Below are 20066 nucleotides of genomic sequence, written 5' to 3'. Positions count from 1 at the left end.
GCTGTTCCCTTGCAGAGTGATTTTGCAGGAATGGTTATGGTCTATTTTCATGCAATTTCTTTGAGTACTTAATGAATGGCAAGATGCTAGGAACCTCCGAGGAACATGATGAGCTTGTTAGCCAATCCCTGAATGTGGCAGGGCAGGTTAATAGGGTAGTTATGAAGGTATTCAGGATACTTACCTTTATCAGTCGTCGCGTACATTATAAGAGCCAAGGAGGTTATGTTGGAGCTTTACAGGACTTTGGTTAGGCTTAAGCTAAAGTACTGTGTGCACTTCTGGTCCCCACACTATAGGATGGATGTGATTGCATCGAAGTGGGTGCAGAGGAGATTCACCAGGATGTTGCCTGGCATAGAGCATTTCAGCAATGAAGAGAGGCTGGATAAGCTCAGGTTGTTTTATTTGGAGTAGAGAAGGTTCAGGGGGATACCTGATAGAGGTGTATAAGATTGAGGGGCATGGACAGGGTGAATGGAAAGAAGTTGTTGCCCTGTATTGATGGATTAATGACAAGGGGGCAAAATTTTTAAAGTGAAAGGTTTAAGAGGGGACTTAAGGAAAATCCTTTTGGCCCAGAGGGTGGTAGAATCCTGAAGGCATGGCCACGGAGGGTAGTTTCAGTGGGAAAACTCCCAACTTCTACAAAGTACTTGGATGAGCACTTTGAATGTCATAACCTTCGAGGCCAAGGGCTAATTGTGGTGAAGTGGGAGCCATGTGGCTAGTATATTTTTGGTAGTACAGACTTGATGGCCTGAAGGGCCTTTTCTGTACTGGATGGCCCTGGGCTGTCTGTGTTTACACTAGTTACTGCTGGTGTTTACTTGCCATTGAAGGTGTCAGTTGAGCTGCCAGGTTTCCAATGCAGGTGACCCCCTGGCCAGGAGTGTTAGAGATGTCAGCACCACACCACCATCTCAAGAGAGAATAGTAAGAAATAGGGACTGGAGAAGGCCATTTGTGCCCCCTCCTCCCAAGTCTGCTACACCATTATCCTGGATCAATGCCACTGTCACTTCTCTGCACTACCCCCTTGGTGTTTTTAATACCTAGAAATCCCTCGATTTCTGTCTTAAACATAGTCAATGACTGAGCCTCTATAGCCCTCCAGGGTAAAGAAATCGAAAGATTGACAGCCGCCTAAGTGAAGAACTTTGTCCTTATTTCACCATTCAGGATCTTATACACTTCAGTCAAGTCATAGACTCACAAGCAAGGAAATAGACCCTTCAGTCCAACTCATCCATGCAAGACAAAATTTCCCAAACTATGTAGCACCATTTGCCTGCATTTGGCCCATATCCCTCCAAAGATGGCCTCAACAATGTCCTGTACAATTGGTAAATGATTTTCCAACTCCTGTACTCAATGGCCTGAGCAATAAATGCGTGCCAAACACCTTCTTTACCACTCTATCTCCCTATACCTTCCAATGAATTTTGTACCCGAACCCCTTGGTCTCTTTGTTCTACAATACTGCCCAGGACCCTACCATTAATTGTACAATTTCCTGCCCCTTTTTGTATTACCAAAATGAAATACTTCGCATTTATCTAAATTGAACTCCATCTGCCACTGCTTGGTCCATTGGCCCAACTGATCAAGATCACTTTATAATCTTAGATAACCTTCCTCACTGTGTATTGTACCACCGATTTTGGTGTCCTCATGCAAAGTTAATAACTATGCTTCCTGCATTGTCATCTAAATTGTTCATATAAATGACAAACAGTGGACCCAGCATCAAGCCCTGTGAAACACTGCTGATCACAGGCCTCCAGTCTTTCAGATCAGCTGTTTTTTTTTGGGCCAACTTGCATGCCACTTGCTTGGATTCAATACTCTTGCTAATTTCCCTTGTAAGTCATGGTTTGGCCACCTTCCTGTCTTACTTTTGCGCAGAAAGGAAAGAACAATTGTTACGCCCTTTGAATGTTTTCCATTGCCTTTCCATGGTCATCCTTCTAAGTAATATTCCCCAATCTATTATAGCCAACCACAGCCTCATACCATTGTATTTTCCCCTATTCATATTCAGGACCTTAGTCTCCAAATCAACTATGTCACTCTCCATCTTGATAAAAACTTCTTTCATATTATTGTTACCAAGGGCCTTGCACAACAAGATTGCCAATGTTTTCTAGTTTGTTCCTCAACCTTTTGGTCCAGAAAACCATCCCATATGTACTGCAGACATTCCTCCTCTGTGGTATAATTACTAATTTGATTTCCCAATCCATATGCACATTGAAGTCGCCCAGAATTTCAAATGCTCCTTGATTGCATGCGTCTCTAATTTCCTGTCATTCCCAACATCATCCCCACAGTTTGGGGGTCTATATGCAATTCCTGATCATGTTTTTTGCCCCTTGGTATTTCTGAGCTGTACCCAAACAGATAATATCCTTCCTCACTACTTCCTCTTTTACCAGCAACTCAACCCCATTGCCTTTCCTTTCCGTCTGTCCTTACTAAATCCTCAATATCCCAGGATGTTCCATTCCCATTCTATTGCCAACAGATCTTTGATCCATATTCAGTCTTTAATGACAATTCTTTTACCCCCTTCTTTGTCCATGTTCTGGCATTCCCTCACTGTTCATCAGTCAACTGTCTGTTGTAGAAACAACTACTGCGATGTTTGAGTCTCCTAAACAAGACATCAGTGCAGAAGCTACAGTCTCCAGTCAGTTGTATCTTAGTGGATACCATTGTCACTTCTGACTCAAAACATTCAGGGTTTGTGTCACCCCGGAGACACTTGAGTACATAATTCAGTCTAATTTAACAAAGAACTGAGGGTGTGCTTCTATCATAGCTCCCCAGCCAACCTGTCCCAGTACAGTTCCAACATAGGCATCTACCTGACAACGTGGAAAATTGCACAGGTATGTCCTGTACCTAAAAAACAGGACAAAGCCAATTGCTGCCCCATCAGTCTCCTCTCGATCATCAGTAAAGTGATGGTGTCACCAACAGTGCTATCAAACAGCACCTGCTCAGCAATAACCTGCTCAGTTTGGGATCAGCCAGGGCCAATCAGCTCCTGACCTCATTACAGCCTTGGTACAAACATGGACAAAAGAGCTGAATTCCAGAGGTGAGGTGAGAGTGACAGCCCTTGACATCAGGGCCATATTTGATTGAGTGTAGCTTCAAAGACCCTGAGCAAAACTGGAATCAAAGGGTATCGGGGCAAACTCTCCATTAGCTGGAGTCGTACCTGGCACGTAGGAAGATGATTGTGGTCGTTGGAGGTGAGTCATCTCAGCTCCAAGACATCTCTGCAAGAGTTCCTCAGGTAGCGTTCTAGGCCCTAACATCTTTTGCTGTTTCATTAATGACCTTCCCTCCATCATAAGGTCAGAAATGGGGATGTTTGCTGAAGATTACACAATGTTCAGCACCATTTGCAACTCCTCAGATACTGAAGCAGTCCTTGCTCAAATGAAACAAGAGCTGGACAATATCCAGGCTTGGGCTGACAAGTGGCAAGTGACATTCGTGCCACACAAATGTCAGGCGATGGCCATCCCCAATAGACGAGAAACTAACCACCGCCTCTTGACATTCAATGATGTTACTATCACCAAAACCCCTACTATCAACACCCTGATGACCAGAAACTCTACTGGACTAGTCACATAAACACAATGTCTACCACAGCAGGTCAAAGGCTGGGAATCATGTGGCGAGTAACTCACTTCCTAACTCTCCAAAGCCTGCCCACTATCCAGAAGGTATATATCACAAATGTGATGAAATACTCCCCATTTGCTTGGATGAGTACAGCTCCAACAACACTCAAGAATCTAGACACTATCCGGGACAAAGCAACCGACTTGATTAGCCCCACATCCACAAACAATCATTTACTCCACCACTGACACTCAGTGGTGGCAGTGTGTACATCTATGAGATACACTGCAGAAATTCACCAAGGCTCCTTAGTACTTTCCTCACCCACAACGACTTCCTTCCAGAAGGAGAAAGGCAGCAGATACAAAGGAAAACCACCTTCTGCAAGTACCCCTCCAAGCCACTCACCACCCTGACTTGGAAATACACCACCGTTCCTTTACTGTTGCTTGGTCAAAATCCTGGAAATCCCATCCTAAGTGTATTGTGGGTCAAACTACAGGCCACGTCTGCAGCAGTTCAAGATAGCAGCTTACCACCAACTTCTCCACTAGGGACAGCAACAAAATGCTGGCCTAGCCAGCGATGTCCACGTCCCACAAGTGAGTAAAATAAAATTCAAATGTGCGATCTTTCAGATGGGACACTCAAGAGGATGTTAAAAAGTTCCATTACACTACTTGAAGAGTGGGCAATCTGCTATTGTCATATTGTTGTTAGTGGGAGCTTGCTTGGTGTAACTTGGATGCCATGATAGCTACGTTGCTACAGTTCAAAAATATTAAATGGATACCAAGTGCTATGAGACATACATAAGTCATGAAATACACTTCAGAATTGCAATTATTCCTTTTCTTATCTCCAGTTAATTCAATCTAGAAAGCTTAAACGTAAGTTAGTGGTACCAAGGCTCTCTAAATGTGTGCTAAGATCCTGCTGAAATTTAGTCCTTAATACCATCAGCTTCCCAGCACAGAATACTAAAATGTTTCCCAAGACACCTCCTCCACCAACCCACTGAGGAGCATCACTGTCTAGTACCTAGACCAAAGAATTTCAAACTCCAGCGAATAATCTACAACAGCTTTCATTTATATAGCACTGTTAGCACGCACACAAGAAAACCCTAAGGTGCATCACAGGGAACGTACTGAAACAAAACTGACCCTAAGACATATTCAGGAGGCATCAGATAGGTAACTAAAAGCTTGATCAAAGTAGGTTTCAACCTGAATGGAAATAGGAAAGATTAAGGGTTGGAGCTCCAGAGCTCAGGGCAGCCACTAATGGCGGGTCCAAAAACAAACTAGGGAGCACTCAAAGAGCTGGAAGACCAATGATATCTTTAAAGTTGTAAGGCTAGAGAAGGGTGCAGAAACAGGTAGGGGGCTATTGAGGGACTTGAATATGCCTATAAGAATTTTAACATGGTGGTGCTTGAGAACCATGACCTAATGTGAGGGAACGATCAAAGGAATATAACGATGACCACAAATCCATTGTCGATTGTCGGAAAGTCCTATCCAGTTCACCAATGTCCTTTAGGAAGGGAAACTGTCATCCTTACCTGGTCTGGCCTATATGTGACTCCAGACCCACAGCAATGTGCTGACTCTTTACTGCGATCTGGGTAATTAGAGATTGGCAATAAATGCTGGCCTAGCAGGAGATGCCCCATCTGATGATGAATATTAAAAAAAACGACTGTGTTGTGTCTCCATTTTAACCTATCTGGCCAATGTAAAAGTGGACCTCTTGTTTCTGCAGGACTGCGGGATTCTGCATCTCAGGGCTTATAGGAAATGGTCGAGCTTGTGGCCCACAGACATTCAATTTGGTTAGGGGGCAATGAGTGCCATTCCTGCAACCAGAATATTCTGCTGTCACGCTCACTCTTCCAAACCAAATGCACAGTGATACACTCTGTCTGTATGGACTTCAGCAAGGCATTTGACAAGGTTCCACATGGTAGACTGGTTAGCAAGGTTAGATCCAGGGGGAGCTAGCCAATTGGATGTGAAACTGGCTTGAAGGTAGGAGACAGAGGGTGGTGGTGCAGGGTTGATTTTTGGACTGGAGGCCTGTGACCAGTGGTGTCCAACAAGGATTAGTGTTGGGTGCACTGCTTAGGAGGTATGGTTAGTAAGTTTGCAGATGACACCAAAATTGGTGCTGTAGTGGACAGTGAAGAAGATTACCTCAGTGTACAAGGATAGGGTGAATTTCCAGGGTCTTTTCCCCAGTGTAGGGGAGTCTACCTAGGGTGGGGTGTCCAAACCTAGAAGGCAGCAGTTTAAGGTGAAATGGGAAAGACTTAAAAAGGGTGGCACATGTGTGGAATGAGCTGTCAGAGGAAGTGGTGGAACCTGGTACAATTAGAACATTTAAAAGGCATCTGGATGGGTACATGAATAGGAAGGGCTTTGACAGATATGGGCCAGATGCTGGCAAATAGCACTAGATTAAGTTAGAATATCTGGTCAGCATGGACGAGTTGGGCCAAAGGGTCTGTTTCCATGCTGTACAACTGACTCTGACTTCAGTGGGAACAGGCCCAGTTTGTCCAACCATTCCTCCAAAGACAACACACTCATTCCAGGGATCAATCCAGTAAACCTTTTCTGAGCCACTTCCAGAGCATTTTCTTAGATAAAAAGACCAAACCTGCACACAGTGTTCAAAATGTGGTCTCAGCAATGCTGAGTACAATTGAAGCACAATATCCTCACTCTCATGTTCAACTACTCTCATAGTAAAGGATCACATATGCATTGACCCCTTCATCAGGAAGGTGTCTTCTCTGGGAAACCAAAACAAGAGACGTTAAGATGCTAAAATCAACAGGGAATTCCGGAGTGAGCTCTTAATGTGAATTCAGGATGTGAGATTCATTTCCTGATCCATTGGGATAGCCTCTCTGCCCAATACTGTAGTTAAGATGCAAAGTGTTAGTCATTAAACCTGACTCCAGACCCTCATTTTAGTTTTTAATGATGTCTTCAACACTTATGGCCTCTGTTCTCCATCGGTGGTGGCTTGGAGCTCACTAGACTGCCTGCTGGTAGATCCTGGACCCTCTTGGGGTCCCAAACAACGTTCCACATTAACATCCCTTTGTATATCTTCCAACCCACGAAAGCTGTGCTGTTAGTGTACCCACAAAAGCTCTGTCACCACTTCAGTCTCTCTGACTGAGACGAGGAGCAGGGTGAGGGGCTATCATATGACAGAGGGCAACATGATAAGTGGTGTATGTCCCCATTGCCACTGTGTTACCCATGGGTGATGGAAGAAGAGCACCCTGACCATACTTTGTGCGCAAGCAGATTCACAGGAATACCAGCAAATAAAAAAAAGGGTGAGTGTCACAGATACTGACACTCTGGGGCCTGACTCTGTAGGAGTCAGCACTAAAGTCAAGGACTGTTCCTGTGTAAAGAAAGGGTGAGTTGGTGACAGGATACCCTGCCCCTGTGGAGTTATTTCAGTCTGCAAGACATGCATTGTGCAGCTTCAAGAAATCAAAATGCAGAGTGAGAGTGAAAGAAAATGTCTAATTTGTTGCCTCTGGATACGTCTGCTCCTGAAAATCAGGTAATTCCTTCACACAACAATTACATAGAATGTTACTGCACAGAAACAGGCCATTATACCCAACTGGTTCATGCTGTCTTTGTGTACCACATGAACATCCTCTCGCCTTATATTAACTAATCTGCATGTCCTCCTGTCACCTTCTGTCTGATGTACTTAGACAACTTCCACACAAGTGCAAAACTGATTCAGACTTTACAACAACAACATTTTCCATAAGAAAACATGTCAAGACACTTTCCAGGGAAACTCTAAAATACAATGTGACACCAAGCAACAGAGATATTAGGACAGGTGGCCAGAAGCTTGGTCAGGGAGATAGGTTTGAAGAAGTGTCCTACAGGAGGAAAGGGGATAGAGAGGAGCAGAGATGTTGGAGGGGGGGTCTTCCAGAGCTTCGGGCCCATGCAGCAGAAGCCACTGATGATGGAGTAATTAAAATCAAGGTTGACACTAAGGAACTTTGATGCCTGCGAGGATTGTAAAACAGGAGGAAATTACAGAGAGAGGGAGGGGTGAGGGAACAATTGGAAAACAAGGATATGGATTTGAAATCCAAGATGGTCTGGGGCCAGTTCAGGTCTCTGACATGCGGGCTGATCAGAAACAGGATTCAGGGCAAGTTTGGACATGAACTGCAGAAAGTTGGATGAGCTCAGGCTTACACAGGCTGGAACATGGTGAGGGAGGGGTGGTAAAAGACATCACAAATTTCAAGGTTTGAACCTGGAAGTGTTATGGACCAGAAAAGACCAGACGCCCTCAAAATAATTAAGAAGGTAGCCCAGACCGTCACTTTTTCTAACTTTAAAGGTAAATGTCAGCTGCTGTGTTCCAGATGCAATCTGATTGGTCAAACTACTCAACATTGAGCAAAACACAATTTATTAAAACAACATAGCTAATTTCAACAAAAGAAAGAAGAGCTTGGAATAACGTAACTGGAAAACTTAACAGAATAATACACACAGTAACAATTACTAATTAATTGTTCCAATATAGTAACTTCCCATAAACGCACCTTTGACTAAAAGGCAAGTTAGAACATAGAACAGTACAGCACAGTACAGGCCCTTCGGCCCATGATGTTGTGCCGAACTTTTACCCTAAACCTAAGGTCTATCTAACCTCCACCGCTACCTTATACTATCATCCATATGCCTATCTAATAGCCACTTAAATGCCCCAATAAGGCTGACTCCACTACCCTCTCCGGCAATGCATTCCATGCCCCTACCACTCTCTGAGTAAAGAACCTGCCTCTGATGTCTCCCCGATATCTACCTCCTTTCACTTTAAAACTATGTCCCCTTATAAAAGCTACCTCCACCCTAGGAAAAAGTCTCTGGCTGTCTACTTTATCTATACCTCTGATCATTTTGTACACCTCTATCAAGTCACCTCTCATCCTTCGTCGTTCTGAAGAGAAAAGCCCTAGCTCTCTCAACCTTTCCTCGTAAGACCTTCCCTCCATTCCAGGCAACATCCTGGTAAATCTCCTCTGCACCTTTTCTAACGCTTCCACATTTTCCTGTAATGAGGCGACCGGAACTGAACACAATACTCCAGATGTGGCCGAACCAGGCTTTTGTATAGCTGGAGCATAACTTCACGGCTCTTGAACTCAATCCCTCTATTAATGAAAGCTAACACACCATACGCCTTCTTAACAACTCTATCCACCTGGGTGGCAGCTCTCGGGGAACTGTGAACATGAACCCCAAGATCCCTCTGCTCCTCCACACTGCCAAGAATCTTTCCGTTAACCCTGTGTTCTGCTTTCAAGTTTGTCCTTCCAAAATGAATCACCTCACACTTTTCAGGGTTAAACTCCATCTGCTACTTCTCAGCCCAGCTCTGCATTCTATCAATGTCCCTTTGTAACCTAGAACAGCCCTCTGCACTGTCCACAACGTGACCCACCTTCGTATCGTCCACGAACTTGCTAATCCACCCTTCCACTCCTTCATCCAAATCATTTACAAAAATTACAAATAGAAGAGGACCCAGAACAGATCCTTGTGGTACACCATTCGTAACTGAGCACTATGTTGAATATTTTCCGTCCACTACCACCCTTTGTCTTCTAAGGGTCAGCCAATTCTGAATCCAATCTGCCACATTTCCCCCTATCCCATGCCTCCTTACCTTCTGCACGAGCCTACCATGGGGAACCTTATCAAAGACCTTACTTAAATCCATGTATACCACATCCACTGCTCTACCTTCATCCACATGTTTGGTCGCCTCTTCAAAGAATTCAATAAGGTTTGTGAGGCATGATCTACCCCTCACAAATCCATGTATAAATCCAAATTCAGAAAACAGATTTTGTCTCATATACAATCCAGCAGCCTCGGATGACAATCTCCAGCTTTTGGTTGAAATCAAGAGAGAGAGAAAGAGCTTCCACTTCTTCAAGACCTCAGCAGCAATTGCTGAAAGCTAAACCTAAAGGTCCTTGATCTGTGAGAGCTTGACCACTGTTGGATAAGGCTGAAGATAACAGGAACTGATTACAGGCTTAATAATAGGCTGTTGTATGAATGGTATTACACTGAGTCACTCTGGCCTGCTCAGAGTTAAAACTTCAGGAAACAATGGCCTAAATGTGGATTTTACCAGTTTCAAAATCTCCTCACCCCCAGCCTCATCCCATGTCCAACCCTCCCTCTCATCCCCGCCTCCTTGATCTGACACAACCGGTTCATCTTCTCTCCCACCTATCTCCGGCCTCACTGACCAATCCCCACCATTCCCTAACTGCACTCACCTATCACCATCCCACCTACCTTCCCCAGCCCCACCTGTCCTCTCTATTTATTTCTGAGTTCCCTTTCCCCCCACCCCAACCTCATTTCTGAAGAAGGGTCCTGATCCGAAACGTCAACTTTCCTGCTCATCTGATGCTGCCTGGCCTGCTGTGTTCCCCCAGCTCCACACTGTGTTATCTCAGACTCCAGCATCAGCAGTTCTTACTATATCTGAGGAGGTCAGTAATTGCTGTCTGTACCAGATAAGGCATGTATTTGGCCAAAATATTCAGGATTGGCCATATGCACGGATAATTCCAAATAAGGCACACACTTGGCATGGAGAGATAGAGTCATAGAGATGTTTTGAACTGAAGCAAACCCTTTGGTCCAACACATGCATGCTGACCAGATATCCTAAATTAATCCAGTCCATTTGCCAAAATTAGGTCCATATCCCTCTAAACCCTTCCTATTCATATATGTCCTCTTGCTCTTGTTCCTTTTAGAAGTGAGAATTGCTTCCACTATCTACTCTCCATCCCTGCTCTATCAGATCTCCTGTCAACTTTCTTCTCTCCATGGAGAACAGTCCCAACTTCTTTAATCTATCCTCATTACTGCAGTTCCTGATCCCTGGAACCATTCTTGTAAATCACTTCTGCATTCTCTCCAATGCATTCATTTCCTTTCTATAATGTGCTACCCAGAACTATCCACAAAACTCCAACTAAGGTCTTGAATATAAATGCAACATCACCTCTTCACTCTGGTACTCTATGTCCCTATTAAAAATAAGGAGGCCACAGCCTCGTGCTTATCACTGAACTGTTAATCCCGAAACTCAGCTAATGTTCCAGGGACCTGGATTCAAATCCTGCTATGGCAGGTGCTGGAATTTGGATTCAGTAAATATCCTAGAATTAAGAGTTTAGTGATGACCATGAATCCATTGTCAATTGTTGGAAAACCCCATCAGGTTCACTAATGTCCTTTAGGGAAGGAAACTGCCATCCTTACATGGTCTGGCCTACATGTGACTCCAGATCTACAGCAATATGGTTGACTCTTAACTGCCCTCTGGGCAATTAGGGATGGGCAATAAATGCTGTCCTAACCAATGATGCCCTCATCCTGTGAATGAATTTTAGAAAAGGTACGTTTTGTTCGCTGTTCTATATACCTGACCTACCACCTTCAGTGATCTGTGCACATACATATCCAGCTCCCTCTGCTCCTGTAACCCCTTTAGATTTATCTCCTCTTTATATTGTCTTTCAGTGTTCATCCTACTAAAATGCATCACCCAACACTTCTCTGCATTACACATCATCTGCCACCTTTCTGCCCACTCCAACAAGTCTATGTCCTTTCGATTTCTGCACTGTTTAGAACTTCTCACAGTTTATAGTTTTTCCAAGTTTCGTGTTATCTGCAAACTTTGAAATTATCCCCTGCACACCAAGATCTGGGCTATTAATATCTATCAGGAAAAGCAAGGCATTCAATGCCAATCCTTGGGAACTCCACTATAAACCTTCCTCCAGCTGGAAACAAAAATCTTATGATGATTGTACTGTTTCCCATTCCTCAGTCAATTTTGTAACCATGTCCCTTTTATTCCATGACCTATAACTTTCTCCATACACTCATTGTGTGGCACTGTAGCAAAATCTTCCTGGTTGCTCAGATACTTCAGATCATCATGTCATACTCAACTAGACTTTCTGCTACCTCCTCCCAAAAGCTCCAGTGAGCCATTGAGGCATAATTTCCCCTTTTGAGATCTGTGTTAACTTCCTCATCCTCCCATCTTTTACTGTGTGCATTCTAATTCTATCCATAATAATTGTTTCTAGACTCTCCCCCACCCCTGAAGTTAATTTGACAGTGAAGTTCATCAAATCGCAGAATCCCTATAGTGTGGAAGCAGGCCACTCGGCCCATCAAGTCCACACCAACCCTCTGAAGATCATCCCACCCAGACCCATGCCCCTCACCTCTCCCTGTAACCCTGTATTTCTAATGGCCAACCCACCTAGTTTGCACATCTCTGGACACAATGGGGCAATTTAGCATGTCCAATCCACCTAAACTGCACATCTTTGGACTGTGGGAGGAAACCAGAGCACCCAGAGGGGATCCACACAGACACAGAGAAAACATGCAAACACCACACAGACAGTCGCCCAAGGGTGGAATCGAACCCAAGTCCCTAACACTGCGAGGTGGCACTGCCACTGGGCCACCGTGCTACACCTCTCTATACTCCATATAACTGCTCATCATTTTAGGAATGCTGCAAGATCTTTCTTCCCCTTAGCACCTTGCTTATCCGTTATCTTTGGATTGTTTATAGTGTCCTCCACTGTGAAGATTGATGGAAAGTATCAGTTTGAATTATCTGCTATTTTCCCGTTCAGAAACAGCAGTGGCAGAGGAGGAGCCCATTACCCAGAGGCATCTTAGGGTTCCTTTGCATAATTCTCTGAAGGTGCCCAGGCATGTTGAAAAAGTTGTTAAGAAGGCTTATAGGATCCTTGGGTTTAGAAATAGAGGCTTAAGGTATAAAAGCAAGGAAGTGATGCTACACCTCTATTAATCATTGGTCAGACCACTTTTGGAGTGTTATGTTCAGTCCTGGGCACCTTATTTAAAGAAGGATGTTAAAGCCCTGGAGAAAGTGTAAAGGAGATCTACTAGAATGATACCAGGAATGAGGGATTTTAGATGCAAGGAAAGATTTGAGGCTTATTCAGTTTGGAGCAGGGAAGATTAAGAGGTGATCTCATTGACGTGTTCAAAATTATGAACAATTTTAACAAGGAAAAGAATATTCTGTTTCCACTTGCTGGTATGTCAGTAACAAGATAGATGAGATGTCTTTGCAAATAGAAATAAATGAATAACTGATAGACAGAGTCCTGAAAGCTGTATTGCCTACATGGTGTCAATGTTAAGGACATCTCCTCCAGCTACAGAAAAACCTAGAGTGGGATGGAAACGATTCAGTTGTCATTGCTACCGACGTGGACCATGACAATAGATAGAACTAAGACACAGGTTCCACTGAGAGATCATGAGCAGCTCAGGACTAAATTAAAAAGCAGAACCACAAAACAATAATGTTCAGAGTATTACTTGAGCCCTGTGCAAATTGGCATAATGCAAATAAGATTAGAGGTAATGCATGGCTCAAAGATTGCATGGGAGAAATGGGTTCTGATTCAACGGGCAATGATACCAGTACTAGGGAAAGAGAGAGCTGTTTCATTGGGAATTTTGCTGAAACCAATGGCCTGGCAAATCATATATCCAGGGAGGGGCTTTGAACAAATTAGTGGAGTTGAGGTTGGGGGAAGAGTTCAATTGAAGGGAAGTTTGAAATATTGAGTTCCCAGCCCTGGTCACCTTGAAGCCATGTCTCTGTAATAACTACTAAATCATCCATTTACTTCTATTTGCATCATCATCTCTCCTATGTTGTTACAAATAAATTTAGGTAAAGAGACTTAAGCTTTGACTTTTTTTAAACCCTTGTTACTTCTAATTTCTGCTGCACATTTCTGCTCCTTCCTGTTACAGCTTATCATTGAGCTCTTTGAATCTCTGCTCTCTCTATAGATGTCTTTTTTTTCTCCAGATATCTATCACCTTCCCTTTCGTAAACACCTTCTCCTCCTCAAGTTCAGTATTCTGTACCTTGACCACTGATAGAAGGAGTTTAACCTTGCAAACTCTTGGTTAGAAATTAATAGTTTTCCTTTGTTGCCTACTACTGACTATTAGATGTGTTGTCAAACAAAGAAATCTTGGGGTGCAGGTTCATAGTTCCTTGAAAGTCAAGTCGCAAGTACACAGGGTGGTGAAGAAGGCATTTGGTATGCTTGTTTTTATTGGTCAGTGTATAGGAGTTGGGAAGTCACGTTGCGGCTGTACAGAACATTGGTTAGGCCACTTCTGGAATACTACGCTTAATTCTGGTCTCCCTGCTATAGAGAAAAAAAATATTGTGAAAAGGTTGGAGGGTTGAAAGGGTTCAGAAAAGATTTACAAGGATGTTGCCAGGGTTGGAGGGTTTGAGCTATAAGGAGACTCTAAGTAGGCTGGGGCTATTTTCCCTGGACCATCAGATGAGGATTGACCTTATTGAGGTTTATAAAATCATGAGAGGCATGGATATTAAGGTCATTTCCCCAGAGTAGGGGAGTCAAAACTAGAGGGCATAGTTTAAGATGAGGGGGGAAAATTTTCAAAGGGACCTAAGGGGCAACTTTTTTCACGCAGAGGGTGATGCGTGTCAGGATTGAGCTGCCAGAGGAAGTGGTGGAGGCTGGTACAAATACAACCTTTAATAGGCATCTGAATGGGTACATGAATAGGAAGGGTTTAGAGGGATCTGGGCCAAATGCTGGCAAAGGGAATTAGGTTCATTGAGGATATCTGGTCGGTATGGACGAGTTGGACTGAAAGGTCTGTTTCCCTACTGTATATCTCTATGACTCTATTATCCTTCACCTGTTTGTTACCCTTTGAGAAGATCTTTCTCAATTGGAATACCTCCATCCAACATCTTGCCTTCTTCTGAGAGTTTGACATTTTCCACAATAATGACTCACACCACACAACGGGGGAGGATGACAAATGTAGCATTTATTGATTGGCTTTGAAGCAGAGAATGGACATACAGAAAGACATTGAGATTTCTGAGCAGCCCAGGGCTTTCCACAGACGCAGTCAGTCCGGTTCCAGAGGTGAGTCAAGTCAGTCCTATCCCCCAGTTCAGGGAAGTTAATCACTAAGGCCAGTGGTCAGGGAGACTCAGCGAGTTTCCTTCCTCTGCATTAAGGCAGAGTTGAAAGATGCCAGCTCACAGGCAAGGTCTGACTCTAATGAGAAAGGCCTGGCTTCTGTGATTTGGTCCTTCTGTGAGGAACAGACCCCCTGGAGGCTCCCATCAGCCTGGGAATCTCGAGCCAATCCCTCACCTTAGGTTCAGTCTCAAAGGGGCCGAACAGTGATCAGACCCACTGTGCCCCTAGGCCAAAGAATCCAGCCCATAGGCACTACTACCTTTCAGCTGGTTGGGGCACACGGCACCACATGGGGAATGGGAACAATTACATTGCCTCCCTAGCAGTGTCTTGCTAGTGTTGGTGTTTCTGCATGGGGCAGATTGGCAACAAGAGCGGTCACATGGAGAAGGGTCAGTCTTTTAAGAGGAGGTGGTGGTGAAGGTTCTCTTGGAGCAGTAGCCCCCATGGATTGGATTTGGACACAGTGGATTCTGTCTGAAGGGAGTCGTGGGTGCTCTGTTACAATTTCAGTGCAATAGAAGTTAAGGCTGTGAGACAGAAGCCTCGCATGAGAAAAGCCCACAACCTGAGATTCTGTAAGAAACCGCAACAGCAAATAATCATGATGGTTCTCCAGAAAATGCCTTGCCGAGAGACCTGGTGCCAGCCGTTGTCATTAATAACGAGTTATCCTTTCTGCAAAGACACCAAATGAAACAGGTATTATTTGTCTATCCTTCAAGTACTGAACATAAGAGCCAGGAGCAGGAGTGGGCCATCTGGCCCCTTGGGCCTGCTCCGCCATTCAATAAGATCATGGCTGATCTTTTCATGGACTCAGCTCCACTGACCCACCAGCTCACCATACCCGTAATTCCTTTACTGTTTAAAAATCTAACTATCTTTGCCTTAAAAACATTCAATGAGGTAGCCTCAACTGCTTCACTGGGCAGGGAATTCCACAGATTCACAACCCTTTGGGTGAAGAAGTTCCTCCTGACCTCAGTCCTAAACCTGCTCCCCCTTATCTTGAGGCTATACCCGCTTGTTCTACTGAAACAAATTTGAGTTGCTATAAGTACATCAATCTCGCTCTTCAGTCTAACATGGCTCTCCATCTCTAAAGTAGATCAAACAGGAAAGGAGTCTGTGTCTCACTGACCACTCACTATGAGCAGCCCAGAGTCCAATCTACACCTTGCCCTTGTGTGACACATCCTCAGGGGTTGGAGCCAGCCAATTTCTCCTGCAGTAATTGTTGTGATCGTTGGATCTTTGGCATTATTGCATGTCTCCTGATCAGTGCAAGATTAAAAATGTTGCCAACGTGCAAGGACAGGAAGATACAACACAGCCTTATCCAGGATCAGCCAATTGATCACTGACTGAGAGTTCAAGCTTGTGGGTCAAAGGACGTCAGGGCTACAAACAGAGACTTTACAGAAAATAACTTGAAAGCTTTCTTACCTGTGATAATTTTCGTTCTGTAAAGAAAACAGAAAAGGACAAAAGAAGTGAGTGTCTGCTCTTAGAGACAGAAAATATACGTCCTGTCTGAAATTAGCTCTGCCCGAACCAAGTGTCAAACCTTGTAATGCTGCCACTTCCCTTCCTCATAGCGTTTAAGAACATGAAGACCATCAGTAGTCCCTTCAGGCCATCAGGCCTGCTCTATCATTGAATTCAATCATGGAGAGTCCGAACCTCAACAACCCACCTTTCCTTCATTAGCACTGGTACCTAACCCAGATAAAATATTGGTCCATCCCAAAACTTGAAAAGGTCAAATTATTAACCAATGACCCCAGCCTTTTTGGAGAATGAACCCTAGATTTCACCCATCCTTTTACTCTGTATCTAACCCAGTGCTGTCCCTGTCCTGGGAGTGTTTGATGGGGACAGTGTGGAAGGAGCTTTACTCTAAATCTAACCCCGTGCTGTCCCTGTACTGGGAGTGTTTGATGGAAGCCCCTCCCTGTTTGATGGAAGCCGCTCCCTGTTTGACGGGAGCCCCTCCCTGTTTGTGATATCACTGTCAAGCCAAAAATCATTGGGACCAATCACAGCAATTCTTTCCACAATAGCACAAGTAATGTTCACAGTCACAATAAAAGTGTCAAAATCACTCACGTGGTTGCTGAGGTGCTAGATCCTGTTCCTGTCAGAAGAAGCAAAGGACAGTGCAATGAAGATAGAGAGAACAGCTGTGCGACATTTAGCAAGATCATTTCTAAAGGTCACGAGAATGAGCAAATAGCACAGCGACCTCCCTTTCCCACTGCCCTATCACCAAAGACATGGGCAACAGTGCCTTGGCAATGCTCTTCAATCTCTAAAGACACAGCCCATTCCAACTCAGTCATACACTTGCCAGGATCCCTTAGCATCATTGGGTCAAAATCCTGGAACTTCAGCAGCAGGACAGACTGTAGGGATTCAGAAAGAGCACCCACCTCCTCTGACCTACTGTGGGCAGGGGTGGGAGTATAGAGGGGCCCTGAACCCACCCAGCAATGCCCACATATCGAGAAGGGAACAGCTGCTCACAAGCATCAGTCTACACCAGGCAGAACATGATGGGCTCAAGTGGAGACAATGGCCCACTTGCATTTCCTACTGAGAGCAGAGGCATCCCTTATCACACACCTCACAAAAACACTGGAATACTTACCAGATTGAGATCCTGATCCTGACAAAAAGGAGGAGGAGCTGCTACCAGATTGGATCGAGCTGAAAGGAGAAACAGGGTACATTATTGAGTGCACCATTTACCTGTATCTTCCTTGCTAGTTTGCTGTCTTTGCAGTAGATAATGTCATTTAGTTAGCCATCGTTTCCTCCTGAAACAGACTCTGACTTCTGGCCCAGTTTGTGGACGATCCCTAGGATTCAGACATTGTTCCCCAACCCTCAACTTCAGGAGAATAAAGATTGGTGAGTAATTGTGAGGGGAGCCAACTCTCGTCAGAGATAGTCCACAGGATCTGTCACATGGCCTGCTACCACTCTGCAGCCCACCACCTCAGAACCCCTGCCATTGGTCACGCAACTGTCTATCCTCATGGCAAGCCATGTTCTCCCCAGCCAATAGGAAAGCAAGCAGGTCTTTGATATGCCACTGGATGATTTTGAAGCGTCCAATCAAACAGGCTGTAACCTATTCAATCTAAAACACACTTCATTTCAAAGAAAACTAGAAAAAAAACACTCATTTTTTGACGCTGTGATTTTCTCCTGGCTGTTGCTCAGAATGATGCCAAAGAGATTAATCTGTAGTTACTGCAACCTCCAGGGAAATCCTGGGCAGTTGGCAACACTGCCACGGAATTAAACATATCTTGTCTGGCCTATGTCTGCCCAGGTCTGGACTCGATGGGCTGAATGGCCTGCTTCCTCACTGTAGGGTTTCTGCGATTCTGTGGTATGCCAACATCACTGAGTGTGTGTTGCCCCTTTTAATGGTGTGCATTTACATGAAAGCTGTAAGACTGATCAATTGGGATGGGATACCATCTACAGGATGGGCTATGGAAACTTGTAAAGGCTTCTTAGACGCACCTTCCAAACACAGAAACTAGGGGCAGGAGGAGACCATTCAGCCCTTTGAGTCTGCCCCATCATTAAATATGATCATGGCTGATCATCCAACTCAGTTCCCTGTTCGCACTTTCTCCCAATACCCTTTGATCCCTTTAGGCCTAAGAAATATATCTAACTCCTTCTTGAAATCATTCAATGTTTTTGGTTTCAACTGCTTTCTGTGGCAGAGAATTCCACAGCCTCACCACCCTCCGGGTGAAGCCATTTCTCCTCATCTCAGTCCAAAATGGCCTAACCCATATCCTTAAACTGTGATCCCTGGCTCCGGACTCCTCAGCCACTGGGAACTCCTTCCGCGACCGCTTTCCATCCAGAAGGACAAAGGCAGCAGATACGTGGGAACACAAGCCCCTGCAAGTTCCCCTCCAAGCCACACACCAACCTGACTTTGGGATATATCGCTGTTCCTTCAGTGCCGCTGGGTCAAAATCTTGGAACTCCCTCCTGAGCTGCATTGTGGGTGTCCCTGGAGCCTAAAGCCAGCAGGGGTTTAAGAAAGCAGCTCGCCACCACCTTCCCAAGAGACAATTAGGAATGGGGAACAAATGCTGGACTTGCTACCGACATTCACATCCTGGGTGATGATGATAAGCCATAGTCATAACGAGTAGCAGAGCTGCCTCAAAGGGTGGAATGGCCTACTCCTGCTCCGATTTTCCAAATTTCAATCGTAAAGAAGCCACACTCAGGCCCAGTCTTCAACCAAACAGATGAGCTTCCTGGCTTTCCACATGGAGAGAAGCTTGCAGACTTGAGAGCAAGGCATGACAGATGAAAGTTGTTGCTTGTGGGCCCCTGGACACAGTGTGGGATAATGGTGCTCAGGCCCAATTTGGTTGAATACCAGAGGCAGGGGGAGTGGGGGGTTTTGGGGAGTGGGACGGTGGGTAGTTAACTGGGCTCCTCCAGTTCCTAATTCTGCTCCTACTCAGCGACGCTGCCTTACCTTTGGCTTTGATTCAACAGAATCCTGTACTGCCCAATCTCCTTCTCCAGATTCATCTTGATGTTAAGCAGCTTCTCGTATTCCTGTGTCTGCTGAAGGATGTTACTTCTGATCTGTCCCAGCTCTCCCTCCAGCTGTGCGATTCTACACTGTAGTCCCTGAAGCTGCATGTCGTATCTGGACTCGACGTTCATCAGGTTATTCTCCAGACCCTTCAGCTGGAAATGACAAGGCAAGTCTGGGTCAGTCAGATTTTTTTATCCCTGCCCGAATGGAGCCTGTTTCAGTACAGGCCGGAATGACCTTAGGATAAACAATCGGGAGTTACTTACAGAGCCGAGCAAGGCGTTATACTCAGCATCCAGGGTCAGCAACTCCTGATGGTATGTAGTAAGCTCGGCCTTCACCCCAACATAAGCCTGGTTAGCCTGTTTGGTCTGTGTGGCTTGAATCTGTACCTGAGAAATCCGAGAGAGAGAGGGTTACTCACTGTGTTCTGAATGGGGAGGGACACATTGAATGGCAATGACCTCTGACCCACTGCCCACATGGAGGGCAGGGAGGGGTTGGCAGAAGCGACCGATTGCTTCAAATGGGATAGGCACATGGGGGAAAGTAACGTTTGGTGGACATTGAGGATTGAGGTTCAGGAGGCAAACAGGCTGGCTGGATAGCTCGGTGAATGGCCAACATGGAACCCATGGACAGAGTGGCCTCCTTTGGGTGCCCCTG

General features: G+C 44.9%; 1 protein-coding gene across 1 annotated transcript in view; it reads right to left on the bottom strand.

Moving 5' to 3' along the window:
* Positions 1-14625: 14625 nt before the first annotated feature.
* The window catches only part of LOC109922589 (keratin, type I cytoskeletal 14-like), a 77215-nt gene continuing 71774 nt past the window's right edge, over positions 14626-20066 (bottom strand). The window contains exons 3-8 of the mRNA XM_048618120.1: positions 19667-19792; positions 19335-19552; positions 17460-17518; positions 16919-16946; positions 16256-16272; positions 14626-15484 (exon numbers count right to left, since the gene is read on the bottom strand). Coding sequence (XP_048474077.1) covers positions 15465-15484; positions 16256-16272; positions 16919-16946; positions 17460-17518; positions 19335-19552; positions 19667-19792 — 468 coding nt within the window. The 3' untranslated portion in view covers positions 14626-15464. The remainder of the gene's footprint in view (positions 15485-16255; positions 16273-16918; positions 16947-17459; positions 17519-19334; positions 19553-19666; positions 19793-20066) is intronic.

This window comes from Rhincodon typus, chromosome 38, assembly GCF_021869965.1.
Source record: "Rhincodon typus isolate 14 chromosome 38, sRhiTyp1.1, whole genome shotgun sequence".
NCBI lineage: Eukaryota > Metazoa > Chordata > Chondrichthyes > Orectolobiformes > Rhincodontidae > Rhincodon > Rhincodon typus.
The sequence above is the reverse complement of the archived record's forward strand: the minus strand, read 5'-3'. Positions and strand labels throughout refer to the sequence as shown.